The 27,903-nt window shown below is 44.3% G+C and overlaps 2 protein-coding genes across 5 annotated transcripts; one reads left to right on the top strand and one right to left on the bottom strand.

The window, feature by feature from the left end:
* Nucleotides 1-184: 184 nt before the first annotated feature.
* Prc1 (protein regulator of cytokinesis 1) lies at nt 185-19,453 on the top strand. 3 transcript variants are annotated; one of them, XM_057756196.1, is made up of 15 exons: nt 185-336; nt 3,500-3,632; nt 4,093-4,215; nt 6,823-7,056; nt 7,133-7,303; nt 9,132-9,281; nt 9,519-9,666; nt 10,761-10,897; nt 11,425-11,520; nt 12,504-12,650; nt 12,806-12,916; nt 14,485-14,589; nt 16,444-16,620; nt 16,941-16,982; nt 18,491-19,453. In XM_057756196.1, exons 1-15 carry the CDS (start codon nt 326-328, stop codon nt 18,560-18,562), a joined length of 1,857 nt encoding a protein of 618 aa, XP_057612179.1. In that variant the 5' UTR covers nt 185-325; the 3' UTR covers nt 18,563-19,453. The 3 variants fall into 3 exon arrangements, with proteins under 3 accessions (XP_057612179.1, XP_057612180.1, XP_057612181.1); XM_057756197.1 differs by lacking the exon at nt 16,941-16,982; XM_057756198.1 differs by lacking the exon at nt 16,941-16,982 and having other exon boundaries at nt 186-336; nt 16,444-16,543.
* On the bottom strand, nt 19,395-27,535 carry Rccd1 (RCC1 domain containing 1). Of its 2 annotated transcripts, XM_057756199.1 has the most exons (8): nt 27,341-27,535; nt 26,630-26,927; nt 25,904-26,294; nt 25,694-25,815; nt 21,410-21,505; nt 20,982-21,152; nt 20,314-20,343; nt 19,395-19,999 (listed from the first exon to the last, which is right to left on the bottom strand). In XM_057756199.1, exons 2-8 carry the CDS (start codon nt 26,796-26,798, stop codon nt 19,848-19,850), a joined length of 1,131 nt encoding a protein of 376 aa, XP_057612182.1. In that variant the 5' UTR covers nt 26,799-26,927; nt 27,341-27,535; the 3' UTR covers nt 19,395-19,847. The 2 variants fall into 2 exon arrangements, with proteins under 2 accessions (XP_057612182.1, XP_057612183.1); XM_057756200.1 differs by lacking the exon at nt 20,314-20,343.
* Nucleotides 27,536-27,903: the final 368 nt, after the last annotated feature.

The following is a 27,903-nucleotide window of genomic DNA, read 5'->3' as shown; positions in this document are numbered from 1 at the left end:
CATGCGTATACCAAGCCCGCGCGGCTCCTGCAAGTGCTTCCCACGCCCCGGGCGCAATCCCCCAAGTGCCTCCGCCTCCGGGCCAGGGATAGAGCGCACGTCGCAGGGGGCGGGACAAGGGCGGGGCTCCGTGAGTGGCGGAAACAGGAACCAATTGTCGGACGGCTCCGCCTCCGAGCGGAGTTTGAATTACGCGGGGGTCCAACGGCTGGAGAGCTGAGACGAGACTCAGCTGATAGTGTCTGCGGCTGGTGGAGGTTACTGTCCTCCGACCCGCGTGAAGGAGGTGGAGGGTCTCGGGTCTCGACTGCCAGGAGCGTCCGCCATGAGGAGAAGGTGCGGGTCTCTCAGGGGAGGGAGCCACTGTTGAGATGCGGTCAGGTTCAAGGCTCGAGAGCCTGCGCTCAATCGGCGTCCGCGGCTGGGGGCGCTGGGGGCGCTGGCGGCGGGGCTCGGGAGGGCAGCGGGGTCCGGGAGGGCAGCGGGGTTCCGGGCTACCAGCTGGGCGAGCCGCGAGCGGGACGGCGCAGGGTGGAGGCCCGGGTGGGTGCGGCTCAGGCCCGGGCTCAGCTCCCGGCTCCTCGGCAGCCTCAGGTGCAGCTGCTTTTCTCAGCAGCCGCTCCGTGGAAATGCTGAGCCTGCCATGGCGTTGGCTTCTCAGTTGTCTAATGCCTGGGATCCCATAGCTCGGGAGGCTGGACCACAAAGATTGCCTTGAGTTTAGCCCGGGCTATGTGGCGAGACCGGTTCAAAAAGCCGGCAAGTTTTAAGTGAACCGTTTTTCTTCGTGGCCGCTCGTCGATGTTAACGTTTAACTTGAACTGGAAAATGGCTTGATTTCCGTGCGCGTTAACAAACTACTTAAAGTACGGAATTTTTTCCGGATCGTTTTAAGATTCCCAGGCACTGCTTGGGAATCGAACCAGAACTGATTCTTTGGGCAAGAGGCTGAATTGCCGGTTTTCACATTTCTAAAATAATATGGGTGTGTAGGGCTCTTGTGCTGAGGCTGTACAAATCCCTTCGGAAAGTAGTGGGTGAACTACTGTGAGATTAAGTATTAGCCAATTGTATTATTGGCTTTGTAATTTGTAAGAGTCTTGGTAACGTGTTTGTTGATTTTGATCATATTTTTTACCCCTTGGCCTCAAGAGAATGGAAACAGAATCCAAACAGTATCTTGAATACAAATTCAGCACAAGGCTAAGGATTCCAGATAGTGTCACGTGAATGACATTATACTTAAACTCTTTTGGGATTAAGATAATGGTACTTTATGAAGATTAGTAAAACCCCTAAAGGAAACTAGTATTCAAAGTATAGTTGGATGTGGTAACTCTCGCCTGTAACAAATTTCAGACGCCCAAAGCCGGAGAGTTCAAAACCTCCTGCACTATGTAAAAAGATCCCCTCTCCAAATTGGAGGCCCAAACGGTGGGTGTGTTGGCACAGGTGTTCCTCCATTTTATCTCTTGGGGAATGAAGGCAGGAGATTCGAATTCAAGGCCAGACTAACATTTGAGATCCCGTCTCTCAAAAAATGTATGTGTTGCTTCAGTATTGTTGTTCAGGCATCTTCTTTTGGGGCGGGGGGGATTTGGGTTTTTGAGATAGGGCTTCTCTGTAAGTGCCCTGGCTGCCTTGAAGTTCACTTTGTAGACCAGACTCACAGAGATCCACCTGCCTCTGCTTCCCAAGTGCTGGGATTAAAGGCGTGCACCACCACGCCCGGCATGATTGTTTTTCTTTTTAAATTTCAAGACAAGCTCTTATTGAGATTGCAGGAAGGCCACAGCATGGCCAGTGCTTTCCTTGGTTTTAATTGGATTTGAGATCTTTGAATTTATGTCTCAGTTATTTTTTAAAAAGATTTCATTTTTTATTTTGTTATTTATTTAGGGAGGCTTTTAAAACAGGGTCTCTGCACAGCCTCACTGTCCTGGAACTCACTACACTGTGGCCTTAACTCACAGAAATGCGACTGCCTCTGCCTTCTGGGTGCTGGGGTTAAGCTGTGTGTCACCACATGTGCCCCTCCCCTTTTTAAAGGGGAGGTCTTTTCATTTTAAATTACGTGTATTGGTGTATGGTGTTTGCACTTGGGTACAGGGTCTAGAACCAGACTCAGGTACTCTGGAAGAGCAGCAGTGAGTGGTGCACTCTTTAAAGGTTTTGTTCTTTGAGACAGGGTTTCTCTGTAGCATTGGCTGTCCAAGAACTTGTTCTGTAGATCAGGCTGGCCTCGAACCGCCTGCCTCTGCCTCCCAAGTGCTGGGATTAAAGGTGTGCACCACCAGGCCCAGCTAAAAAAATTTAAAACTGGATGTGAGATTTATTATGAAAATGGTTTGGTGAGGTATACAACACAGTGGAAGCCCTCAAGACTGCCGGTCTGCCACTTATCCAGGAGACCACAGTATTTGACTTGACCCTGTAGCCATCAGGAATGAGCTGGTTCTTCCCAGCTACCGTGTCTTTAACTTAATCTGCACTAAACTTGATGAAACCTCACTTCTCTGAGATGTGGTGGCCAGGAAACTTAAACATAGGCTCAGTGTGGGACATCAGTCACTTGTCAACTTATTTGGAAACTTGGTGCGATGAACATGGTGACGTGGCTGATATGAACCCTCCACTGTGCCCCCGGGACTTCCCAAAGGCACCGTGCAGTCTTGTCTGAAGCCCACACTGGAGACACCATTGAGTCATGAGTAGCCCTCAGAAGATTTTAAGATTTGCTTTTAACAATGCGTACAAGGGTGTGTGGGTATGTCCATGTGAGTGCAGCAGTGCCTGGGGAGCCCAGAAGAGGTCATCTGGAGTTCAGTTCTGAGCCACTTCAGGGGTGCTGGGCTTAAGGTGGCGTAATCAGGCCCCCCCTTTACAAATTTTATGTGACCATCTTTTCACTTGTCTTGGATAAATCCTAGTAGTGGAATTGTTGGGTTGTATGATAACTGATGAGAAGCTACCAGATTTTACACCAATGTGGCTATATCATCTTGCATTCCACAAGCAGTACATAAGCGTCTAGTTTCTCACCAATATTTGTTGCCCCCTTTTTGTTTGTTTTGTTTTTCAAGACTGAGATTCTCTGTGTGGCCCCAGCTGTCCTGGAACTCAGAGAGATCTGCCTGCCTCTGCCTCCCAAGTGCTGGGATTAGTGTAAGCTCTTATGTTAGGAGTTTATTTTACTGATATTTTGTTTGGTTTTTCTTTTATAAAAGCATTTGTAATTCAGTATTATACTGCCAAAAATAGAGTCATGGATCAAAGTCATTGGGTCTTACTAAGAATGAATATGATCATTTTGCTTCTGTGGCATTGAGGGCACAGAGAATGGCCATGGGCTTATTAAACTAGTATCCTTACACTGATTTCATTTCATTTCTCAACGCCACTGGGAAATTACTCAATTTAGCTCCTGAAAATAGTGCTTTTAGTCTTGAGGTGGTGATGCTAGCTATATAAGCAGAATGGTCTTCTATTGATCTTTCAGTGAGGTGCTAGCAGAGGAATCTATCGTATGCCTCCAGAGAGCTCTGACTCACCTTCGGGAAATATGGGAATTAATTGGGATTCCAGAAGAGCAGCGATTACAAAGAACTGAGGTTGTGAAGAAGCACATCAAGGTGAGTTGCATGGCACTGGTTTCTGCGGTGAGACAGATAGGGGTGTTGCTCTTATTTGAGATAGCAGATAGACTGATATTTGGGGAAGTTGGCGAGGTGGCTTAGTAAGTAGGTAAAGGTGCCTGAAACTTGGATACAAGCCTGAAGACCTGGCCTCATTCATCAGAACCCATATAGGGTATTAGGGGAGAAATGAGTCCGTAAAGTTGTCTTTCCTTCTTCATATGCGTTCCACGGCATTTGCATTCCTCAACCCCACGTCATGAGCACACATAATAATTAATAAAAAAAAATCTGGTCATTCATACTAGGATATCACAGGCTCTTCCTGATTTTGTTTATTTAAGGCCCTTTCTGCAAAATTTGATATGAGAGTTTTGAGATACTAGTTGGTTTTGTTGTGTTTTGTTTTTTATTCCCAGTGGCTCCAAACCTTTACTAACTGCCCTCTCTCTCGCAGGATCTTCTGGATAGGATGATTGCTGAGGAGGAGAGCCTGAGGGAAAGGCTTCTCAAAAGCATATCCATCTGTCAGAAGGAGCTGAGCACCCTGTGCAGTGAGCTACAAGTGAAGCCATATCAGGTACGCTGGTGCAGAGGGCTACTGGAGCTACAGGCCTAAGATGGGAATAAGTTTTAACTGAGGAATGCAAGGGGAATGCATTCTTGTGGGAGGAGAGCTAAACATGAAACAGCTAATATAGGTCATCAAAACTTCTTGCTGTATTTCAGTTTTATAGAGCATAATAACGTTTTAAGTTAACTTTGAGGAAAAGGTAGGCACAGATTTTTGTTTGAAAGTGGGGGTAAGGGAACAATGAAGAAATGGGTTAATTGGTAAAGTCCTTCCCTAATGGGCATGAAAACCTGAATTCAACCTTCATAATCCTTAAAAAAAAAAAGCCGGATTGCTGGGTAGTGATTACTGGACATTGAGGCAGAGGTGGGGAGCTCTGTAAATTCAAGGCCAGCCTGGTCTCAGAACAACCAGCCAGATAATGGTAGCATATGCTTGTAATCTCAGCACTGGGGAGGCAGAGGTAGGTGGATCTCTGGGGCTTAAGCTTCAAACCAGTGAGAGACCTTATCTCCAAAAGCTACTTTGTTTTTACTTTTTGGTTTTTTTTGGGGGGGGGGGGGGAGACAAGGTCTCTCACTGGTTTGAAGCTTAAGCATTTGCTGCTCTCATAGGGGCTGGTTTCAGTTCCCAGCATATGTGGGGGCTTACAGGACTGTTCTGGACTCCAATTCCAGGGAGTCCAGCACCCCCTTGTGGCCCAGTGGGCACAGGTTCACATGCAGGTCACTTAAAGATATTCAGGAGAAAAGCTCATACCCTTATAAATAAATCTTTAGAACAAAAAGCAGTGTGGACAATAGCACCCAAAATTGATTTCTGTCCTCCATTCATTTGTTCATATATATATACATACTCCTGTCCACCCCCACAGAATAAAGTGGGGTACATAGGACGAAAGGATACCTAGTGATAACAAAGAAAAGGGTACCAAACAAAGTTCAACCTCTGGCTCTTTTAATAATCAAAAGCTGCATACCACTGAACCATCCAGAATGGCTCAGTTGGGACACATAGGGAGCTTTGAAAGGTTGGTTATTACTGCCACCTGGGTCTATAGATGGAGTAAGTCTAGCAGTCAGATTGCCTTTGAAGGGTGAGGATAATTCATCCTGGAAGTCAAGAGCATTCAAGCAGACTATGACATTAGTTTACTGAAATTAATATAAATCATGGATTTGCTACATAAAGTTTCTCTTTATTTTAAACTTTCAGTGTAAAATTAGGTGCATGTTCCCCTACTATATACAAATAGTAATAAAATTAAATTTATAAAACTAAGTTGTTTTTAAAATTATAGGTTTGTTTGGTTTTTTTTTTTTTTTTGGTTTTTTGAGACAGGGTTTTTCTGTAGCTTTGGAGCCTGCCTTGGAACTAGCGCTTGTAGACCAGGCTAGCCTTGAACTCACAGAGATCGCCTGCCTCTGTCTCCCTAGTGCTGGGATTAAAGGCATGCGCCACCACCGCCTGGCTGCAAAAAATTATGAAGTTCTTAAAACATGAGAGTTTTATTGTTGTTAGTGGCGATTTTTCTTTTTTTGAATTTATTGTGGGTGTGTGGATGTGCACATGCTATTTACATATAGAGGTCAGGGGGCAACTTGCTTAGTTGGTTTTATTCTTGAGAGCCCTGTTCTCAGGTGTGAACTGTGTGTATCACTGTTGTGCCAGTGTCAAAGGTGGTGCACAGCTGATTTTTACTTGGTGTGCTAGTGAAGGCCTTTAATCTCAGCTTGTGGAAACCTGAGCCAGAAAGATCTATCAAGGCCAGCAAGACTATCTCAAAAGTATTTCATAGTTTGTGTAATTTGAGTACTGTATTGAAAGTAAAAAAAAAATTGGCTGTGTTTGTGCTTGGAATATAGATTCTGCTGAGTGCATATTGCTTTTGTCCCTCTGTGAAGATGAAAAGCCATGAAATCTATTGCTAAGTTGGAGACTATTTGTATTTACTATCAGTGCACTATGCACTTAAGAATGGTAAAGATGGTATTTAGGGGGGCTGGAGATATGGCTCAGTGGTGAAGAGTAAGTACTGCTTGCTCTTCTAAAGGTTTAAAGTTCAATTCCTGGCAACCACATGATGGCTCACAACCATCTGTAATGAGAACTGCTACCCTCTTCTGGCCTGCAGGCAGAATGCTGTACATAGAATAAATCTTAAAAAGAAAAAAAAGATGGTATGTAGGGTTATAATTTAAGGGTGTTTTATTATAGTTAAAATTGGTAAAGGAAGTTGTGCGTGGTGACCCATGTCTGTAATCTGAGCACCCAAAATGGGGAGGATCAAGACTTTGAGGTCTTCCTTGGCCACATAGTACAAGTCAGATTTAAAAAGTCCCTATTTGCCTTTCCCTGTGGCCATAAACTACCTTGGGTTTTTGTTTGTGTTTTGAGACAGGGTTTCTTTGTGTAATAGCCCTGGCTATCTGGAACTGTTTAGAACTTTGTAGACCAGGCTGGCTTGAACTCCCAGATAACCCCCTGCCTCTACCTCCAAAGTGCTAGTGTTAAACTGCCTTGTTTGTAAATGTAAACATTTATCATTCATGTTCTCTCCCAGTTCTCTTCCCATTCTTGGACCTTATTATAGTCATACCTTATTTCATATAGGAAGAAAAGGAGATAACTGTCTTGCAGTTAGAAAAAGATTTGCGCACTCAAGTAGAATTGATGAGAAAACAGAAAAAGGAGAGAAAGCAGGAACTTAAACTACTTCAAGAACAAGATCAAGAGCTCTGTGAAATTCTTTGTCTGCCTCTGTATGATGTGGAGAGCTCCTCTGTCCCCACCTTAGAAGAGCTGAACCGGTTCCGACAACGGGTGGCAACATTGAAGGAAACAAAGGTACGCTACCTGCATTCATTCACCCTAAAACTTCATTTGGCTTCTAGGTAGCTTATAATAATTTTCTTTATTTTAGGAATCTAGGCATGAGCAATTTGTCAGCATTAAGAGACAAATCATATTGTGTATGGAAGAATTAGAACACACTCCAGATACAAGCTTTGAAAAAGATGTAGTGTGTGAAGATGAAAGTGCCTTTTGTTTATCGTTGGAGAATATTGCAACACTGCAGAAGTTGCTACAGCAGGTAATATCTGCTCAGATTATGCTATAACATCTTACTAGTATTTATCAATTATAAAAAAACGACAGCTTTTTCTTTAGTCTTAAATAAGGTGCCAATGTGAATTAAGAGAATAAGCGAAAGCTGGAGGGTGGTGATGCCCACCTTTAATTCCAGTACTCGGGAGAGGGGCACATAGATCTGAGTTCAAGGCCATCCTGGTCTACAGAGCGAGTTCCAGGACAGCCAGGGCTACACAGAGAAACTGTCTTGAAAAACCAAATAAGAGAGGGAGAGAACAATATGTTTCTTTGTTAGGGTGTGAGAGAGAACATGTGTCAGAGGTCAGTTGCAGGTGTCATTACTAGATGCTGTCCACCTTACTGAGACAAGTTCTCACAAGGATTAGAGCTCACTTATTAGGCTAGGCTTGCCAGCCAGTGAGTCCTACAGATATGGCTCACCTTTCCAGTGTTAAAATGTAGTTGGACTTTGTTGTCAGACTTTCTTGGGACTACCAGCTCCCAAATAATGACAGAAATTTTATTAATTATAGCCTGTTAGCTTAGAGCTTAGGCTTGTTCCCAACCAGCTCTTATAACTAAAATTAATCTTATTTCTATTAATCTACGTTCTGCCACATGGCTTTTTATCTTTCTTCCATTCTCTGACTCCCTCCAAGTCTCCCTGGCATCTCCCCCGAGTACCTCTCTCTGCCTGAAAGTCCTGCCTAACTCTCCTGCCTAGCTATTGGCCATCCAGCTTTTTATTAAACCAGTTAGGTGCCTTAGGGTAGACATGGTAAAACAGCGGCACAATTTCACACAGTGTGATCAAATATCCTGCAATACTAAGATTACAAGCATATTCTACCAGGCTCAGCATTATGCATAGGTTCTGGGGATTGAATTCAAGTCCTTATTGCTTGAATGGCAAGCACTTTACTCAGTCCCCAGTTCCTATTTTCCTTTTTTTTTTTTGTGGTAGAAACTAAACTTAAACCTGTAGTTTCATGAATCTTAGCCACTAGACAGTGAACCCCTAACCATAGCCCTAACTTTTTTTTTTAAATTTTGGAAAAAGTCCAACTACCTTTTATGTGAATAAGAAATATAATATTCTTAGAATATTAAATTGATATTTCAGATGAAGTAGCATTAACCATTTTAATTTTACCAATCTTAATTATACCAATGTTTAATAATAATAAAAAAAAATTAAAGTTTGAATCCTGAGTTAGGCATGGTGGCACATGTCTTTAAACCCAGCACAGAAGGCAGAAAGAAGCATGAATCTCTGTGGATTCCAGGCCAGCCAGGGATACGTAATGAGACCCTGTCTTAAAATAACAATTGGCTGGAGAGATGGCTCAGAGGTTAAGAGCATTGACTCTACTTTCAGAGGTCCTGACTTCAATTCCCAGCAACTACATGGTGGCTTGCAATCATCTATAATGAGATATAATGCTCTCTTCTGGTGTGCAGGCATATATGCAGGCAGAACACCATATGTATAATAAATAAGTCTTAAAAACAAAACAAAAAACACCCACAAGAAGTCAGAGTTTGAATTCTGTTATAGGTCTGACAGCCTTATAGCATGTTTAGATGACATGAAAGCATGTCTCTTAGAACTCAATGTAGAAGTGTGATAGCACACATCTAAACTATAATCTCAGCATTCAGGAAGCTAAGTCAAAGCCAGCCTGTGTTACATAGAGAAGATAGGAATATGAATTTATGTGGATCTCATAAAAATGCTTTCTTATGAGTCCAGACATTTTCCTTTGAGAGGCTAGAAGGCTAGCCTTTGCTAGTTTGTCATAAACACTGCCTGCCTTTCCTTGTTACAGCTGGAAATCAAAAAGTCAAAAAATGAGGCAGAGTGTGAGGGACTCCGTGCTCAAATCCGAGAGCTCTGGGATAGGTTACAAATACCTGAAGAAGAGAGAGAACCTGTGGCTGCAATTATGACTGGATCAAAAGCCAAAGTCAGGAATGCGGTAAGAAAACCAATGGGTGCTGGGAAAATAGTGTTCTGAGCGTTTCTGGGTCCAGTCTAATGTTCTACCTACTGTCCTGGGCCAGTAAAGACAAGTTCTGTTTTGGTACATTTTGTGGGCACATTCCTTAGATTTCTGGCTTTTATAATGCTATAAAGTATGTTGTTGGTTTATTTACACGTGGAAAGGTAAAGATAATATATAAGTATAGCTCTAGCCTTTCTTTTTTTCTTTCAGCTGCAATTAGAGGTGGATCGGTTAGAAGAGCTGAAAATGCAGAACATAAAGCAAGTGATTGAGACCATTCGAGTGGAGCTGGCTCGGTTCTGGGACCAGTGCTTTTACAGCCAGGAACAGAGACAGGCTTTTGCCCCTTACTATTCTGGTTAGTACAGAGGTGATGACCTTCATGTGACCTCCCTCACAGGTCTTTTACAAGCTCACTCACCAAGAAGTTCTGTATTTTTGCTTCTGAGCAGATAGAGCCAAGCCTTAAAAATATCATAAGTAAAAAATTTTGACCAACTGAACCCAAAGGTATAACAATTAAATTTTTGTCTGAACTTAAAGTCAAGGAGAGTTCCAGACTGTCATAAACTGAACAGAGGAGAAAGTGTGCTAAACAAAACAGATATTTAGATATTTTATATATCCCAATCTATTGGCCGTGCGAGGCATAAAGGAAGAATATGAAAAAAAGAAGAAACACCATATTTTGGCGAATGCTCGTCAATTTAGACTTTTTAGTTCACCCCAGCTACTGTGGCTTTTATTCTTCTCTATCCTTAAGGTTTATTTTCACTTTATTCCTATGTCATTTTAAGGTAGAAAACTTTCCTCACTGTAGGCTTAGTTATTTGGAATACCAAACACTAGAGTAGTGGTTCTCAACCTTCCTAATGCTGCATCCCTGTAATACAGTTCCTCATGTTGTGGTGACTCCCAACCATAAAATTACTTCGTTGCTTCTTAACTGTAATTTTGCTATTATTATGAATCCTAATGTATATATCTGGTATGCGACCCCAAGAGATCGAGACCCACAGATTGAGAACCACTGTACTAAAGGAATGGTTTTTTTGTTTTGTTTGTTTTTGGATTTTTTGAGACAGGGTTTCTCCGTAGTTTTTTTGGTTCCTGTCCTGGAACTAGCTCTTGTAAACCAGGCTGGCCTCGAACTCACAGAGATCCACCTGCCTCTGCCTCCTGAGTGCTGGGATTAAAAGTGTGCACCACCGCTGCCCGGTGGAATTTAAAAAAAAAAAAAAAAATGTGCCACGCACCTTTAATCCCAGCACATGGGAGGCAGAGGCAGGCAGATCTGAGTTTGAGGCCAGCCTGGTCTATAGAATGAGTTCCAGGACAGACAGACTCCAAAGCTGCACAGAGAAACCCTGTCTTAAAAAAATGAAATAACAACCAAACAAAAACCCCCAAACCAAAAAAAAAAAAACCTACTATTGAACTTTTCTGTTACAGAGGACTACACAGAAAACCTGCTTCATCTTCATGATGCTGAGATTGTACGGTTAAGAAACCACTATGAAGTTCATAAGGAACTATTTGAAGGTGTCCAGAAATGGGAAGAGAGCTGGAAACTCTTCCTAGAGTTTGAGGTAATATCCCCTGTACTTCTCTAGAGTGAAGTTAACCATCATGAAAGATGCCAGGTGTGGTAGTCCTAGTGCTTGGCAAACTGAAGGATTACTTACCATGGGCTCTCCCCTAGCCTGGGCTTCAAAGTGAAAGGAAAAAGCATTACACATAGAGAAGTGAGACTCTGAAGTGAGGAAAACAGGCTTACAGACGGCCAGTTCCTCTGCGGAGAGAGATTAGGAATAGAAATGTGGAGCCCTTGGTAGGTTAGAGCCCCTGCAGTTACTCTTTATAGGCTGTACCAGTCAGGGGCTATGTCAAGAAGATGACTGATCAGAGATCTGTCTGCCTCTGCCTCCCAAGCACTGGCTTACATTATTTCTTGAGGTAAGATCTCTCACTGAACTTGGATCTCATAGCCTCAGCCCCTGAGCACTGGGATTAAAGGCATGTAGCTTTTTACATGGTGCTGGGGTCGACCTGCACTCCAGTCCTCATGCTTATTCACTTTCTCTAGGTTTTATTATAACAAATATGTTTTTCACAGAGAAAAGCTTCAGATCCAAGTCGGTTTACAAACAGAGGGGGAAATCTTCTAAAAGAAGAAAAGGAACGAGCAAAGCTACAGAAAACACTCCCTAAGGTAATTCTGGTTATAAGGTACCTTTTTCTTGGTCCTTTTTAAACATAGGAAGGACAGCAAGTATGTATTGGGCATATATATATATATCTCAACTGACTGTAGTTTTTCTAAGGCTGCCACAACTACCAGAGATTAGTTGGCTTAAAACAACAGAAATTTATCTGTTTATACTTCTGCATGCTAGAAGTATGAGCTCAGTGTGTCTTTGATAGGGTTGGGTTTCTCTTGACTGTAAATGGCTATACTCTGTTCCTTTGTCTTCACATGGTCTTTCCTCTGGGTCTCTGTCCTAATTACTATCAGTCCTATTGGATTAGGTCCTACCCTAATGACTTTATTTGAACCCACTTACCTTAAAGACTGTCTCCAGATAATAACAATGAGGTGTAGGTACTAGGGTTAAGACTTCACAGTGAATTGTAGGGTAACAATTTCACCTATAGCATAAGGCTAACTTTTACAAAAGTGCTACTGTCTTCTATTTAGTAATAGTGCTAACTAGCTTTTGTTAACTTTTGCCAGATACTATATTCAATGGTATTTCATTCATTCATATCATTGTCTAATATTTATTATTTGCATATGTAGAGATGAAAGGACCAAGATACTAAAAAGTTCAGCTTACCCACCTTCACTGCTATTTAAGAGGTTGACTCCATATTGAAAAGCTGACAGTGTGTGGTTCCATAGTCCTGTTCATAACATACCCTGTCTAGATAATGTTGATATTCCCAGTGCTGCTTCTAACTTTAGACATCAAAACCTCCATTTTTACACTGGGGCCTTGCTTTTTTTTCCTTTTTAATGTGTGTCTAAATGAACACTCTAGTCTTTGATTTCCCTTCACTCCAATTTACATTCCTATGAGTTTGGCTATCAGAAGGTTGATGACACTGGGGAAAGTCTTTCTTTACGATAATTATTTCATTTGAGATTAACACCAAAGACTTACAGTAAATAGCATGTCCTTGTTTCCGGGCCAGCTGGAAGAGGAGCTGAAAGCACGGATTGAAAAATGGGAACAAGAGCAATCAATGGCGTTTGTGGTGAATGGGCAGAAATTCATGGAGTATGTTACAGAACAATGGGAACTGCATCGACTGGAGAAAGAAAGAGCCAAACAGGAAAGAGTAAGTTGTGCACTTAGTGGTCCTGCATCTCTTCCTGGGATCAGAGTTTATTGAAGAACAGGTGGACTACAGCAGCTTCTTCTACTTCAGCCTATAGAGATTTACCTGGGTTTCTGGTTCTGCGGTCTTACTGGTCATATCATTATTTCATTCAGCAACTAAAGAACAAGAAACAGACAGAGACAGAGATGCTCTATGGCAGTGCTCCCCGGACACCTTGCAAGAGACCAGGAATGACTCCCAACAAGCCTGGCAAAGTACGCAAGGTAAATCTATCTTCATGCTGTTGCTGTTCACAAGGGTAGGGAAGCTAGAGTTCTTTGCTTTTTATTGTAGGCTGAGTCCATTTGAGAGTGTACGGGAAAACAGTAGCAGCTTATAGTGAGAGTGGCCAGTTCTGTGCCAGTTTTCAAGACCCTGCATGAATAAACCCCTGGAGGCTGATAATTGGGAGCAACATGTGATAATCTTTTCAGAAGTTCATCATCCAAAGCCAGACAGTGGTGGTGCATGCTTTTAATCCCAGCACTCTGGAGGCAGAGGCAGGCGGATCTCTTATGGTCAGCCTGGTCTACAGAGTGAGTTCCAGGACAGCCAGGGCTATACTCTTGTATACCCTGTCTCAAAAAACTTAAAAAAAAAATTAGTGATAGTACTAGGCAAAAGACACCTCCCATGCTTTTAACAAATGCCTTTAGAATGCTGGCTGGGATTACAGGCTTGAGCCACCATACCCAGCATGTTCAGCATTTTTAAAAATTAAGTAGAATATATGCAAGGCTCTTGGCCTAATCCTTAGCATAAAAAAAAAATCTTACAACTTTATTTAGTATAGTGAGCATGCAGTATATAAAATGTGCACTTTAATAAGGAATTATCGCTACAGTGAAGATAATGGACATATCCACAGCTCCAATGGGTTCCTAATGCCACTTTGCTAAGGTCTAAGGAAGGAGGAAGAGAATACAATCAGGAATTTACTGTCACAATGTTGCATTTTCTAATATTTTATACAAATAGAATCATGGAATATATTTTGTATGGTTGCTTTCATTTAGCATGTTTTTGAGATTCATCTATGTTGTAGTAGGATTCTTTTCTATTATTGGGTAGTAAATTCCATTTTGTGCATATAGAATAATCTGCTTGTCCAGTCACCTGTGAAGAGAGGGATATTTCTAACTTTGGGCTGTTAAAGATAAAACTGCTGTAGCTGGGCAGTGGTGGCGCACGCCTTTAATCCCAGCACTAGGGAGGCAGAGGCAGGTGTATCTCAGTGAGTTCGAGACCAGCCTGGTCTACAAAGCGAGTTCCAGGACAGGCAGGACTGTTTACACAGAGAAAACCCTGTCTCAAAAAACCAAAACAAACAAAAACTGCCATAAACATGTGTAAGTCTTCATACGGATATATGCTTTCATGAGGCCAAATTGTATGTCTTGTGCCATAAGTAGTTAGGTAAGTTTATAGTTCATCTGGAAGATTTAATAGGCTTTGAGACATTTCTTAAATTTCCTTAAAGCTGGGCCGGGCGTGGTGGCGCACGCCTTTAATCCCAGCACTCGGGAGGCAGAGGCAGGTGGATCTCTGTGAGTTCGAGACCAGCCTGGTCTACAGAGCTAGTTCCAGGACAGGCTCCAAAAACCACAGAGAAACCCTGTCTCGAAAAACCAAAAAAAAAAAAAAAAATTTCCTTAAAGCTGTACAGTATTGTGCACAGCCAACTTTATACTGTAGTAGCTCCTTTCCTGGACACTTGGTGCTGCAGGGTGGAGCTGGGTTGCTGGGAAGGCTGATGTGGTTAACCTCTCATCAATAAAGTATCTGTTCTTAGATGAACACTACCACTATGTCCAGTGCTACACCCAATAGCAGCATTCGGCCTGTCTTTGGAACAATGTACCATTCACCTGTATCCCGACCACCTCCTGGCAGCAAGGTTAGTATATTCTGTACATGCATATCCCTGTTTGCTGTATGCTTCCTATAGGTCCTCCAGCCTAGTTCCTAAGATCAGTTTGGTGATCATTGAGATTCTGAGGGCCAGATAGTCATTAGACCAGGGCTTTTTTTTTCTCAAGACAGTGTTTCTCGCAGGGCACTGGTGGTACACGCCTTTAATCCCAGCACTTAGGAGGCAGAGGATCTCTGAGTTCAAGGCCAGTCTGGTCTGCAGAGTGAGTTCCAGAACAGGCCCAAAAGCTACAGAGAAATCCTGTCTCAAAAAAAATCAAGAAAAAGCCAGGCCATGGTGGTGTACACCTTTAATCCCAACACTTGGGAGGCAGAGGCACGCGGACCTCTGTGAGTTCAAGGCCAGCCTGGTCTATAAGAGCTAGTGCCAGGACAGCCACCAAACTGTTTCAAAAAACAAAAATTAAAAAAAGTTTCTCTGTGTAGCCCTAGCTGTCCTGGAAACCACTCTGTAGACCATGCTGACCTCGAACTCAGAGATTCCTGTCTGGGATTAAAGGTGTGTGCCATTACTGTCTGGCAATCGCTTGATTTATAATCACTAATGTTGACTGGAAATAGTACAAAATTACAGAAGTTTAGGACACTTTGATTTGTTGTAAATTCTGTCCTAATACCAAGCTGAAGTTCAGTTCATTTATTTTTAATGAAATTCAAGTCAGCAGCTCAGCAATTAAAATAAAATATTCTAACAGCACAATGTAAGGACAGATTGTTTTGATATTTAAATGAAAGGGAATGATGGTAAGGAAAATATTAATGGTTTGTTTTCTATAATTAAACCATCATGTTCCTGTTAACAGCAGAACTCTATATAAAGATAACTGCAGTTATGTTGTTAAGTGTGTCTTGAATCAGCACTAAGATATTTAGACAGCATTTGTTGGCACAGAATAGTATGACATGCAAATTCCCAGTGTGTGTTCCGAGCAAAGGCTGCAATGTAGTGGACACTACACAAGCAACTGATGCTGGAAGCTCCTCAGGTTCCCTGATTCTGAATTGGTTTTTGGTCACACATATTCAAAAACTTTTTATAGCCGCATTTTTCATGACTACCACATACAGTTATGTGACCTCATGTGGGTCATCACCCACTGTTTAAGAGGCTGGGCACTAGAGAATGGTCAAAGATGAGGGGAAACAGTCACCGTTCCTCACTGACGGAATGGGAAGGACTGGGTGGGCTGTTAGGTGGCTTCTGGATTACAGCCTATATGACACTGGATAACTAGACCCACTGACAAGTAGGAACTTTGCTAAGTATAATTCATGCCGAGAGCTAGGGGTTTAATAGCTCAGTAGTCAAACACAATTTGTTGTATTCAGTGGGCCATTGGTTTGTTCCCCAGCACATTTTTTTTTTTTTTTTTTTTTTTTTTTGGTTTTTCGAGACAGGGTTTTTCTGTGGTTTTTGGAGCCTGTCCCGGAACTAGCTCTGTAGACCAGGCTGGTCTCGAACTCACAGAGATCCACCTGCCTCTGCCTCCCAAGTGCTGGGATTAAAGGCGTGCGCCACCACCGCCCGGCTCCCCAGCACATTTTTAAGAGCTAAAACCGTACCTGTTTTGTTTTGAGACAAGGTCTCTCCATGTAGCTCTGGTTGTCGTGGAACTCACTAAGAATCTCACAGAGCCACCTGCTTCTGTTGGGATTAAAGATGTGCAACACCACGTCTGAGTTAACTGCACCATTTTAAACAGAAGTGTAGGGTTACAGACATGAGTAATACATGAGCAATATAAATGTGGCATCAACGGTCTTGTGAGCACATTCATTCTAGGGTGATGGATAACATGGATATCTTTCTTCTGTGCAGGCAGTGGCCACTTCTATGTGTTCTGGAAAGAAAACACCTAGAGCTGCCCAGCTCAGGGCCAACAAGGAGAACATGGAGCTCAATGGCAGCATCCTGAGCGGTGGGTACTCTGGCTCGACGCCCCTCCAGCACAACTGCAGCATTAAATCTGTTGCCAGCACCTATTCTGAGTTTTCGGTAATTCACCTTTTGATATCTACCAGTCTCTGGGGAGCACACAGTTGGCAGCGTGGGTATCTTCCCAAGGGCGCCCAGGATATTCAGTCAGGACAGTAACCCAGAGGCTGAGAATCCCTTTCCTGCCTTGATCATGTAGACTGTGGGTGGCTTAGGGGATGTACAGCAAGGAAGCTGATGTCAGCAGCTAGGCATCTGACCTCGGTCCTTCTGCTTAAGCTACTGTACCATTCCCTGGCTGCAGGAGGTAACCTGCTAATGACTGCCCTGGTGCTCTCTTGGTGGAGTTCTTGGTAATTGTCTTAATTCTTTGTTCTTAGAAGGACCCGTCCCTCTCTGACAGCTCCACTGTTGGGCTTCAGGTCTGTATGGCAACCCCTGCATGTCCCCTTTTCTAAACTGATCTATCATCTGCTGGCTTCATCCCACCTGGGCACAGTACTACACTAACCTATAATCTCAGCTCTATCCACATATATATCCTTAAAAACCAAAGCAACAGCAACCATAAAAAAACAAAAAACCCCACAAGAATTCTTATTGTGGGCTTCAAAAGTTTCTATTTCTAGTAGACTGACATGCTGACTAGCAAGAAAACATGTTCAGACTTGAATTGGATTCTCAGCCCCACCTAAGATTATGTAAATATATTTACCTATTACAAAGAATACCTGGCCCCCATCCCCTAGTTGTCATATATATCAAAGGCCTAGAATGGGCTAGAAAGAGGAAAGCTCCCTCTCCCCCAAATGGGGATGGGAACCCCAGCTGTGTGCTGCTTATGCTGAGGCTCTTGGCCTGTGTGCTGATTGTTTCCTGGAGTATATACCTTACTAACCCACAAGGCTGAGTTGCCTAGTCTGTCCACATAGGCTAGCCTATGCTTACTTTCTCACCTCTGCTTATTTCTAGCAGTGAGTCGCTAATGTGAGACTGAAATGCCTCTTCACTACAATGGTCATTACCTTCCTTTACCTGCTTTGAATTTGCTGACACCTAACTACAGTGCCTTTTCCTTAACCATCTGCTTTCTCTTTCATTATCTCACCAGTGAGCGGTGAAGGCTGCCCTTAACCCTTGTTGTGGGGGACACCAAGTTAAAGCTGGGACTGCCTCCTCTCGGTGCCATAGGGAAGGAGATTGGGACATGAAATTCTTCATGTTCTGGTCCTTCTTCCCTAGGTGGTGGTGTTTCTATCGGGGAAAAAACGGATGTATGAAACTCTTGGCTAATTGTCAAACAACAGATCTAGCTTTCCCTCCCCTTTTTGCTTGCTAGCCAAAGCCCATTTTGTCTATTTGAGGCTTAAATGTTACCTACACATCCATCTGTCTCTAAGCCTGGAGGTCTTTGGTATCAGCAGCTATTGTTGACAAACTCCATGGGCCACCAAAGCCACTCACTCAGCTGACCTCTACTAACAACTCTTGTTTTCTTGTGCTTTTCCACCATTTCCACCATGTACTCCAGCATGAGATCAAATCACCAGCAGGTTACAAAGCCCTCAGCCCCCGGGATTGGTAGATAAATGGTCTGACCCTTGTTTTACTCATGTGCAAGGCCCTGGGGTTCAATCCCAACAGGGAGAGGAAAAAACAAAGCTTGTTGCTTGCTTGGCTTTACAACACAAACTACACAAGTAACTTTGTGAAATGTAAGGCTTTCTCTTGAAGTTTTAAGATTGGACTGGTGGAGGCTCAGAGCGGGGCACATGTGCACATGTCCTGGGCCTGTGACTTTACAGAATGGTGCTCAGGCTTCCTCTGTGTTTCTAGCATGGCAGGAAACTGCCCTGGGGGCTTTGTGCTGCAAGTTTGAGTGGAAGGGCCTGCACTAGTGCTCTCACTGATGATGTTCATTCTTCAACAGCGAGAACTTTCAAAGGCTTCCAGAGCTGATGCTACTTCTCGAATCCTCAATTCAACCAACATCCAGTCCTGAGAATTCTTGACTAGTTAGCCAGCTGTGGCTTCCTGTGCCTAGACTGGACTGACTCGTTTTGTAGCTTCTCTTCAGTTTAGGTGTGTTTGAGACAACCCTGCTGTGATACCATGGGCCTAACTTGAGGCATGAGTACAACAGATGAAGCCTGAAAATCTAGTTATGACTGCTAGTACACATTTTAACATCTGGTACCTAATTTGTTTTCTCTACCCCATAATTCTATTTAAAGAATGGTCAGGGGTTTGTTATTTCACTACTGTATTGAAAAATGAGAAAATGATTGTGCCCAGCCTCGAAGTATGAGACATGAAACAATTGTGGCCTGTAGACCTGGAATTAGCAGTTAACATCTTTACCAATTTTTAAAATTAATGCTGTAGCCATTGTAGCTTTGATTTTAACCCAGAGACCTGTGCCCTTCACCCCGTACTATCCCAATGAGGATTTCTTGTGTTCTGGCATTTGAGATGGCTTGACCTGCTGCCAAAGAGTAGCAGTAACAGCATTTATATAGTGCAATCTCTTTATGAAGTGTATGAACACATGTGCTTGTCTGACCTGTCTTCTATCCCTGTGCTCCCTATGCACAGTCATTCTTGTAGTTAACAAAATGGAGAGGCTTTTGGGGTGGGTTGGGCCATTTTGGTCATGGACATTAGCAACTTCGCACATCTAAAAGGCAGTGTCCCTGCAATCACACCCACCAGGCTCTTTAAGCACCCTGAGAATCACTACTCTTCCCAAAGCACTATTATTTATTCTGTGCGTGTACCAACACAGTAAATGATTCTTTAAAACTCGGTCTGTGTCAACATGCTGTCTTTTACTCAAATATATATGTTCTCTTTTTAAATATATTATTAAAATAAAATGTATATAGTTACCTTTGGAAAACTTTTTTCTCCAAATCAATTGTTGCTTTGCTCTATTGATTAAGAGTCTTTCTCATTTGGGTAACACTATTTTATTCAGGTATTTTCTCATTTTGCAACTAGTGAAGCTGGGCTAGGGTATATATATAGCTTAGCTATTGACGCTTGTCCAGCACACAGAAAGTCTAGGGTTCTGTTGATCCCTAGCATTGCTCCAAAAATAAACATTTATATACATGTTCAGCTCTTTCCTACATGCTTTGTAACATTGGTTTTTATCTTGGAGTCATGCACCTTTAACTCTGAAGTGGGATCTGCATCCCTGTCTCTAAACTTATGTTGGCATGTACTTGTGACAGTTCATTCTCACCTAGGCTCCATTAGCAACCTGGGGGTTCACATGACATATGTCAGATTTCTTCTCTCTCCACTGCATACACATAAGTGTTCCAGGGTCCACAGGTGACAGCCCTTACTTGGAGTTGTTTTTCAGCGAAGTATTCCACACGGCAGGGTTGGTCCAAGTTGCTGCTGTCCTTGTGGCCAAGCTGTCCATATTTACCTAGAATGTAGCAAGCCCCTTTCTCTGATAGGCATTGCTGGCCTTCTGTGAAGCCAGGAAGCTTCAAAGCCCAAGCAAATTTTGGAGTCGCCCAGAGGACAGTGGCAATTATTCCTCTAGGCTTCCCTGCTTCCTATGTCAAGATGGTCAGAGGCGTCTGTCTGGCAGACATCTGTTCCCACCCAAGGGAGACATGACTTTTCAGCTCTCCTCCCATTTGTCAGGCCGAAGCTCCTACCCCTCTAGTTTGTGTGGCTTTATGTCAACTCTCTATATTCATCCCCTTGGAAGAATCACAAACCCTTTTTACTTACCCCAGCCCCAGGTATAGAGTTCCCCTGTTCCTGCAACCAAAGAGTAAGTAGCTGCCACCATTGTTCTGCTAGTTAGACAAGATACTACCTAGCCTGGCACAAGCCATAGACAACACGCTGGAATTCTGAGATGTATACATGGAGTCACACCCTAGACTGGGCAGCTTTCCTTCTAGAAGGAAGAACCTATGGGTCTAAGGCTGTGGAGCTGTTAAAGATATGCAAGTAACCTTTTTTACTGTTTTTAGTTGATAAGACTTGAAACAGAATCCCAGTATATAGCCCAAATCCTCCTGCCTCAGCCAATAATTAGGATTTATAAGTGTGTGCTGCCATGCCCAGCATGAAAGTGAGACAGCTGATCATAAAGTATATATCAAAAGATGCTATAATAGGGTAAATTTTGTCAAAAACATAGCTCAGTAATGTGCTTACTTGGTACGTGAGAAGCCCTAGATCCAGTCCCTAGCATACACAGAGTGCAGTGGCATGTGCCTATAGTTCCAACTACTCTAAAGTCTGAGCCCAGGAGTTTGAGACAAGCCTGCATAATAAAGTGAGACTCTTACTAATATTAAAAAAGGATGGGCAAAGCAAAGTGTTATTTTTTGCGCCCCCAGCTAAAGAATGGGATGGAATACTGCCTCATCCTGAGCCAGTCCACTCACGTGTCACCACGGCTGTGTGTCGGGATCCGCAGCTGACCTTGACTGCATCTGAGCCCATGGGAAGATCCAGTAGAGCTGGGAAGGGCTGGATGGCTATGAAGGGGGCAGGAGCCCAAACATCAGTCATAGCTGCTTCCTCTTCTTTGAGACAATCTTCATTCAATTCTGTGGCTTTAGAATGATTATAATGTTTAACATTATGAGCATGGAGGCAAACCTCATCCACACATTGCATCTTCCTACATTTGCTCTGTAAAACACTTTCTAGTGCCAGAACTGGTGCCCTGCCGGTTGTGCTGTATCAAAACTAGCATCAGCCTCACACCAAGGAGTGTTGTCTGTCCAGCAGTGGCCAGGATGAGTCCTGATCCTGAGCACTGCACCTCAGTGTCTAGCACACAGTAAAGAATCCTAGAGCTTGACCTTACCTGCTCTACTCACTCTCTTGTCCTCTGTAGGGTTCCTTATGGGCAGGGCCAGCTGCCCTGACTCATTCCAGCCCCAGATATAAATATCCCCAGTTTCTGAAAGAGACCAAGAGGATCCGTGAAACAGATCGAAACCCTTCCATCCACCTGCATCCTCTACACATCCTCACTTCAACGTCCTAGGGATGGGTAAAGGCTACCATGTCCAAGTACCCAAGAAAGATGCCCCCTTCCCAAGATCCAGCAGCTTCCTTGTCCTAGACAGCCTTACTATGCACCTCTCTGGCTGGCCTCAAAGTCTCCACCCTCTTCCTGGATGCTTTATATTGGAATAGTGTTTTTGTACACTGTGAAGATGTGTTGCTCTCACTGGTTTAGTAAAGAGCTAAATGGCCAATAAGGAAGGGAGAGGTTAGGTTAGGTGGAACTTGAGGACAGGCAGGAAGCTCAGGGATGAAGAAGGCAGTCACCAAGAGAGGCAGGGGGAAGCAATATCAATATGAATTTGCCATGTTGAAAAAGTACTGAGAGGCTGGAGAGATGGTTTAATGGTTAAGAGGGCTTGCTGCTTCTGCAGAGGACCCAGGTTCAAGTTCCTAGCACTCACACCAGGTAGCTCACAATCACCTGTAACTCCAAGGAATCTGATAGCCTCTTCTGGTCACTCCTACATGCATCCACCCCCCCACACACATATACATAATTAAAAGTTAATCTTTTAAGAGTAAGCTAGCAAGAGCCAAGGGATGGTGGCTCTAATTTAATCCCAGCACTCAGCAGACAAAGGCAGGCAAATCTCTGAGTCCAAGACCAGCCTGGTCTACAAAATGAGTTCCATGACAGCCAGAGCTGTAACAGAGAAACTCTGTCTTGAAAAAACAAACAAAAATGATACCCAGATCCCAAAGAAGAAAAAAATGCACAAATTAACATCACCAACGATGAAAACAAAATTAACAGGAGACAGCAATCACTGGTCATTAATATCCCTTAATGTAAATGGACTCAACTCACCTATAAAAGGGCACAGGCTAACAGATTGGATACGAAAACAGAATCCATCCTTCTTCGTCATACAAGAAACACATCTCAACCTCAAAGACAGACACGGTCTCAGAGTAAAGGGTTGGGGAAAAAATATACCAATCAAATGGACCTAAGAAACAAGCAGATGTAGCTATCCTAATACCTAACAAAATAGACTTCAAGCTAAAGTCTGTCAAAAGAGACAAAGAAGGTCATTTCATATTAGTCACAGGAAAAATCCATCTCAATACTGAAATCTCAATACTGAAATCTCAATACTGAACATCTATGCCCCAAATACAAGGGCACCTTCATATGTGAAAAAAACACTTCTAAAGCCTAAGTCATACATTAAACAACACACACTAATAGTGGGAGACTTCAACACTCCCCTCACCACTGGACAGGTCAATCAGACAAAAAATGAACAGAGAAATAAGAAAACTAACAGATGGACTTAACACTCAAATGGACTTAACATCTATAGAATATTCCATCCAAACAAAAAAGAATACACCTTCTCAGTACCTCGTGGAACCTTCTCAAAAATTGACCACATACTCGGTAACAAAACAAACCTCAATAAACAAAAAAATTGGAATAACCCAATGTACCTTATCAGATCATCATGGTATAAAACTAGAAGTCAACAGCAATACTAATTCAGAAAACCTACAAACAATGCTCACCTGAATCATCAATGGATCAAGAAAGAAATAAAGGGAGAAAGTAAAGACTTCCTAAAATTCAATGAAAATGACCACACAACATATCCAAATTTATGGGACACAATGAAAACAGTGTTAAAAGGAAAGTTCATAGCACTAAATGCCTACATAAATAAGCTAGAAAAATCCCACAGTAGTGAATTAACAGAACATTTGAAAACTTTAGAACAAAAAGAAGCAAACATAAAGAGCTGAAATCAACAAAATAGAAACAATACAAAGAATCAATGAGTCAAAGAGCTGATTCTTTGAGAAAATCAACAAAATAGACAAACCTTTATCCAAACTAACCAAAAGGCAGAGAATATCCAAATTAACAAAATCAGAAATGAAAAGGGGGACATTACAACAGACATGGAGGAAATAAAGAGAATCATCAGGTCATATTTCGAAAACCTGTACTCTACAAAATTGGAAAACTTAAAGGAAACAGACAACTTTCTGGATAAATATCACTTGCAAAAATTAAGTCAAAACCAGATAAGCAAATTAAATAGACCTATAACGGCTGAAGAAATAGAAAACAGTCATCAAAAGTCTCCCAACCAAAAAAAGCCTAGGACCAGATGGTATCAGCTTTTTAGTCTCCCCTCCCACCCCGAGGCAGGGTCTCAATGTGTAGCTATAGTTGTACTGGAACTCACTGTGTAGAGCAGGCTAGCCCCACACAGAGATCCACCTACCCCTGAAGTGCTGGCTTTAAAGTTGGGCACCACTACGCCCAGCTTGTTTTCAATCTCATTCAAAATTGTCACCTATTTCCCCCACTAGGGTAGCCCTAGAAGTCCCCACTGTATCCTTTTCAAAGGCGTTGAGGTATCCTGTACACATTTTTCTCTCTCTTTTCAAATCAGGGTTTCTCTGTGTAGCCCCACTGTCCTGGAACTCATTCTGTAGACCGGGCTGGCCTTGAGCTTACAGAGATCCACCTGCCGCGGCCGCCCGGGTGCTGGGATTAAAGGCACGTGCCACCACAGCCTGGCACCTGTGCCCTTTTTCAATCCATCTTCCACTGGCTCTACTGAAGGCTTCTGCCTCTCTTTTGCCTTCCTTCTCATAGCACCAAGGCTCTATATTAGGTGAGGACAGGAGCTAGTTACTATAGTGCTGTCTTAGTCACTTTCTATTGCTGTGGGAAAAAAAAACATGACCAAAAGCATCCCAGGAAGTTTATTAAGTCCATCATTCAGGGAAGTCAGGGCTAGAACCTGGAGGCAGGAACTGAAGAAGAGGCCATGGGGGAATGATGCCAGGGCTTGCTCCCCTTGCCTTTTTTTTTTTTTTTTTTTTTGAGACAGGGTTTCTCCGTAGCTTTTTTGATTCCTCTCCTGGAACTAGCTCTTGTAGACCAGGCTGGTCTCAAACTCAGAGATCCGCCTGCCTCTGCCTCCCGAGTGCTGGGATTAAAGGCATGCGCCACCACCGCCCGGCTCCCCTTGCTTTCTTATAGCACCCAGGACCATCTGCTCAGGGGTGGCCCAGTCCCTGGTAGGTGCGGGTCTCCCATAGCAACCATCAATCCAGAAAATGACCTCCCCCCCGACTTATCTTTAGGACAATCTGATGGCCAATTTCAATTGAGGTCTCACTTTCATGTTGGTTCTAGCTTGTGTCAAGTTAGTAACAAACTAATCAGGACACACTGATCACTAACACTCCTTGAGAGGCAGAGGCAAGAAGACAGAGTTGAAGGTGAGTCCATTTGAGGCCAGGCTGGCCTTAAATGAGACTGACCGCAACATTCAGTAACAGTAATTTATAAAATGCTCAGTCTGTGCTGGTGTTCTATGTGCTTTCCAAATACAATAACAAAGCCCTAGAAGTATTTATATGACAACATCCTCACTTGGAAGTCAGATGAAACAGAGGTTAAGCACCAGGTAAAGACTGTAAACTAGGAAGCCTTGCTCGATAAGACACCTCTATGCTTCAACCTCTTTTGCAAGCCTGAGGTCTCAAACTCCTAAATCTTAGGTGTGAAACTTCCCTTTAGACTGTTTCCAGTCCTGTCCTCTGCCTTCCTGCCCAGGTTGGACCACACTGCCTCCTAGGGCTATTATATGAGAACATAGGGGGGATTGAGAGCCCCAGTCAGACAGATCAGTAGCTTCTGGGGCTGGAGAGATGGCTCAGTGGTCAAGAGCACTGGCTGCTCTTCCAGAGGACCTGGGTTCAGTTCCCGGGTACCATCACGGGCATATGCAGCCTTCTCCATTCTTTCTGGCTGAGCTGTCTCTTAGCGGTTCCCAGGATAAGTGTGTTTCCCTTCTGGAGAAAGCAGTCTTGGTGCCTAGCAGATGGGTGCGAGTGGAGGAGAATCCAGTAACAGCGATAACAACCCCAGCAGGCAAGGCCTAAGAGGGTGGTGGAGACAACGGGCTGAATCTGCAGACACTAGAGGGTCAGGAATGACTGGGTTGGGTGGAGTTTGGAATGAGGCCTGTGCTAGACCACCCACAAAACAAAACCCACAAGAGGAAGCAGTGGCCAAGATCATCAGCTTGTTTGGGGACAGCCCCAGGTCACTCACCACTCACACACACAGAGTGCCAGCCACCCGCAGCCACCTCAGTCATCCGGAGGCCTTGCAGGGCTTCCAACAGCCTCGGCTCCGGCTCCGCCTCCAGCGTCCCGTGGCCCAACTGTCCGTGCCTGATCAAGGGAGTCCTTAATCAGCAACGGGTACTTGCAAGAGACCACCTCCTCGAGCTTCACCAAATCACATCCAGCTGGTCCTCACCTGCCTCCACCCCAGGAGAACACCTGACCGGCTTCACACAGCATCAGCACATGCTCGGCACCCAGCTCCAGCTGGCGCACGCGCAGCTCTGGGGCCAAAGGCTGGCAGAAGGGGGGCTGCGGGTTCACGTAGGCATGGGCACTGGGCAGCAGGGGTAGGGTACCCACCCTAGTCTCACTGCAGGGTTCATCTTCCTCCTCTGCCCCAGAAACCAGGTTCTGGACCCAGAGGGGCTCCCCCTGCAGTGCCGAGCCTGGCGCCCAGGCCCGCAGCTCTGTGCTGGACCCGTCCTTGTCACGCAACACCACCAGGAGTCCCTCGGAAGCCCACGCATCCCGGCAGCCATCTGCTGAGCTGTTCACAGAGCCTGACAGCTCCACCCGGCCTCCACCTACGTGGGTAGAGAGTGGGGTGGGACACGTACCAAGGCCCCGGGGAGGGGTTCAGCGAGATTGCCAGACAAGGGGTGTACGGTATTTCTGGGCAGGCATATTAAGAATGGTTGGACTTGGGAGGCAGAGGCAGGCGGATCTCTGTGAGTTCGAGACTAGCCTGGTCTACAAGAGCTAGTTCCAGGACAGGCTCCAAAACCACAGAGAAACCCTGTCTCGAAAAACCAAAAAAAAAAAAAAAAAAAAAAAAAAAAACCAAAAAAAAAAAAAAAAAAGAATGGTTGGGCACGTGTACAGGGAACAGGCCTGGAGGTGGGGTTGTGAGGGTACTCACGGGTCACCAGGGCGGTGTAGCTCCAGCTAGCACTCACTCGGCAAACGTCCTCACTGGCACACAGTGGCTCGGGACTGTGCACCGAATGGCGCCCATCCCCAGAGCCCAGCACTTGCCCAAAGCCGCAAAAACCAAAGCCAAACCAGGTCCCATGCTGTTCCTTGGCCATATTCACAGAGCCCTCTGGGTGGCCACCTGGCTGGGGCGTGGGCTACGGGATGGAAGGTTAAGGTTGCAACCCGAGAAGCTGATTGCAAACAGGCGAGTCTGGCCTTCAAAGGGGCTACAGCTGCAGTATCTGTAAAATAGTGATCGGATACCACCTGCATTCCACTCTCCTAATCAGAGGCGATCAGTGTCCGTCCCACTATCGTGGGCCAACGGTTCTAGCAAATGAGAGACTGTTGAACTATCTGGAGCTGGTTATGTCTCCCACTTTTGGCTCAAATCCACTGTAAAAAATATTAAGTATTCATCTTTTCTTGACCTTACCCTTGCCCTTATACCCCGAACCCAACAGGAAAGAAACTGGCCAGCGAATTGCAGGGCTCAGCTCCGGGGAAGGACTGGCGGGGTAAAACGTGTTTAAAGCGCCGCGCGCCAGGCAAGGCGGTCATTGGATGCAGCAGCCTTTTCGGAGCCAATTGCAGGCGCGAGCGGTGACGACACCGCGAATGGGGGCGGGCTCCCTGACTACTCACGCTGGTTTACCTGTCTATCCCCGTGAGTGCTCCGTGAGTCCGTGCGGGCTGCTCCCACGAGTGGGCTGAAGCCTCCAGTGAGCGCCGACACCAAAGGACGCGGGTGGAACCACTGAAGGAATATTCATGAAGATCGGAGGGAAACGGCAGGCGAGGACCAAGCCCTGACGCCCGCCATTCCCTTCGAGCAAGGGGTGGTGGTTCAGGACCGTAGCCCAGACAGGAAGCGGTAGTATTAGTGCCTTCGCTGATTGGCCCTGGCTCTGTCGTTTACATCTACTGAGCCAATGAGCCCTAAGCGTTTCCGCCTCTGAGAGATCGGCGTCCTCCGCAAGAAGGGGAACCTGTTTGAGTCAAATCTTTTTATCGTTTGTTTTTCGAGACAGGGTTTCTCTCTGTAGCTTTGGAGCCTGTCCTGGAACTAGCTCTTGTAGACCAGGCTGGTCTCGAACTCACAGAGATCCGCTTGCCTCTGCCTCCCGAGTGCTGGGATTAAAAAGGCATGCACCACCACCGCCCAGCAGAGCCAAATCTTCAACCCGGCACAGCCAAAGAAAAATTTTCACTGAGGGA

The sequence above is a fragment of the Chionomys nivalis genome, chromosome 23 (assembly GCF_950005125.1).
Source record: "Chionomys nivalis chromosome 23, mChiNiv1.1, whole genome shotgun sequence".
In the NCBI taxonomy this organism is placed as follows: Eukaryota; Metazoa; Chordata; class Mammalia; order Rodentia; family Cricetidae; genus Chionomys; species Chionomys nivalis.
Note: the sequence above shows the minus strand (reverse complement) of the source record. Positions and strands in the feature narration are given on the sequence as shown.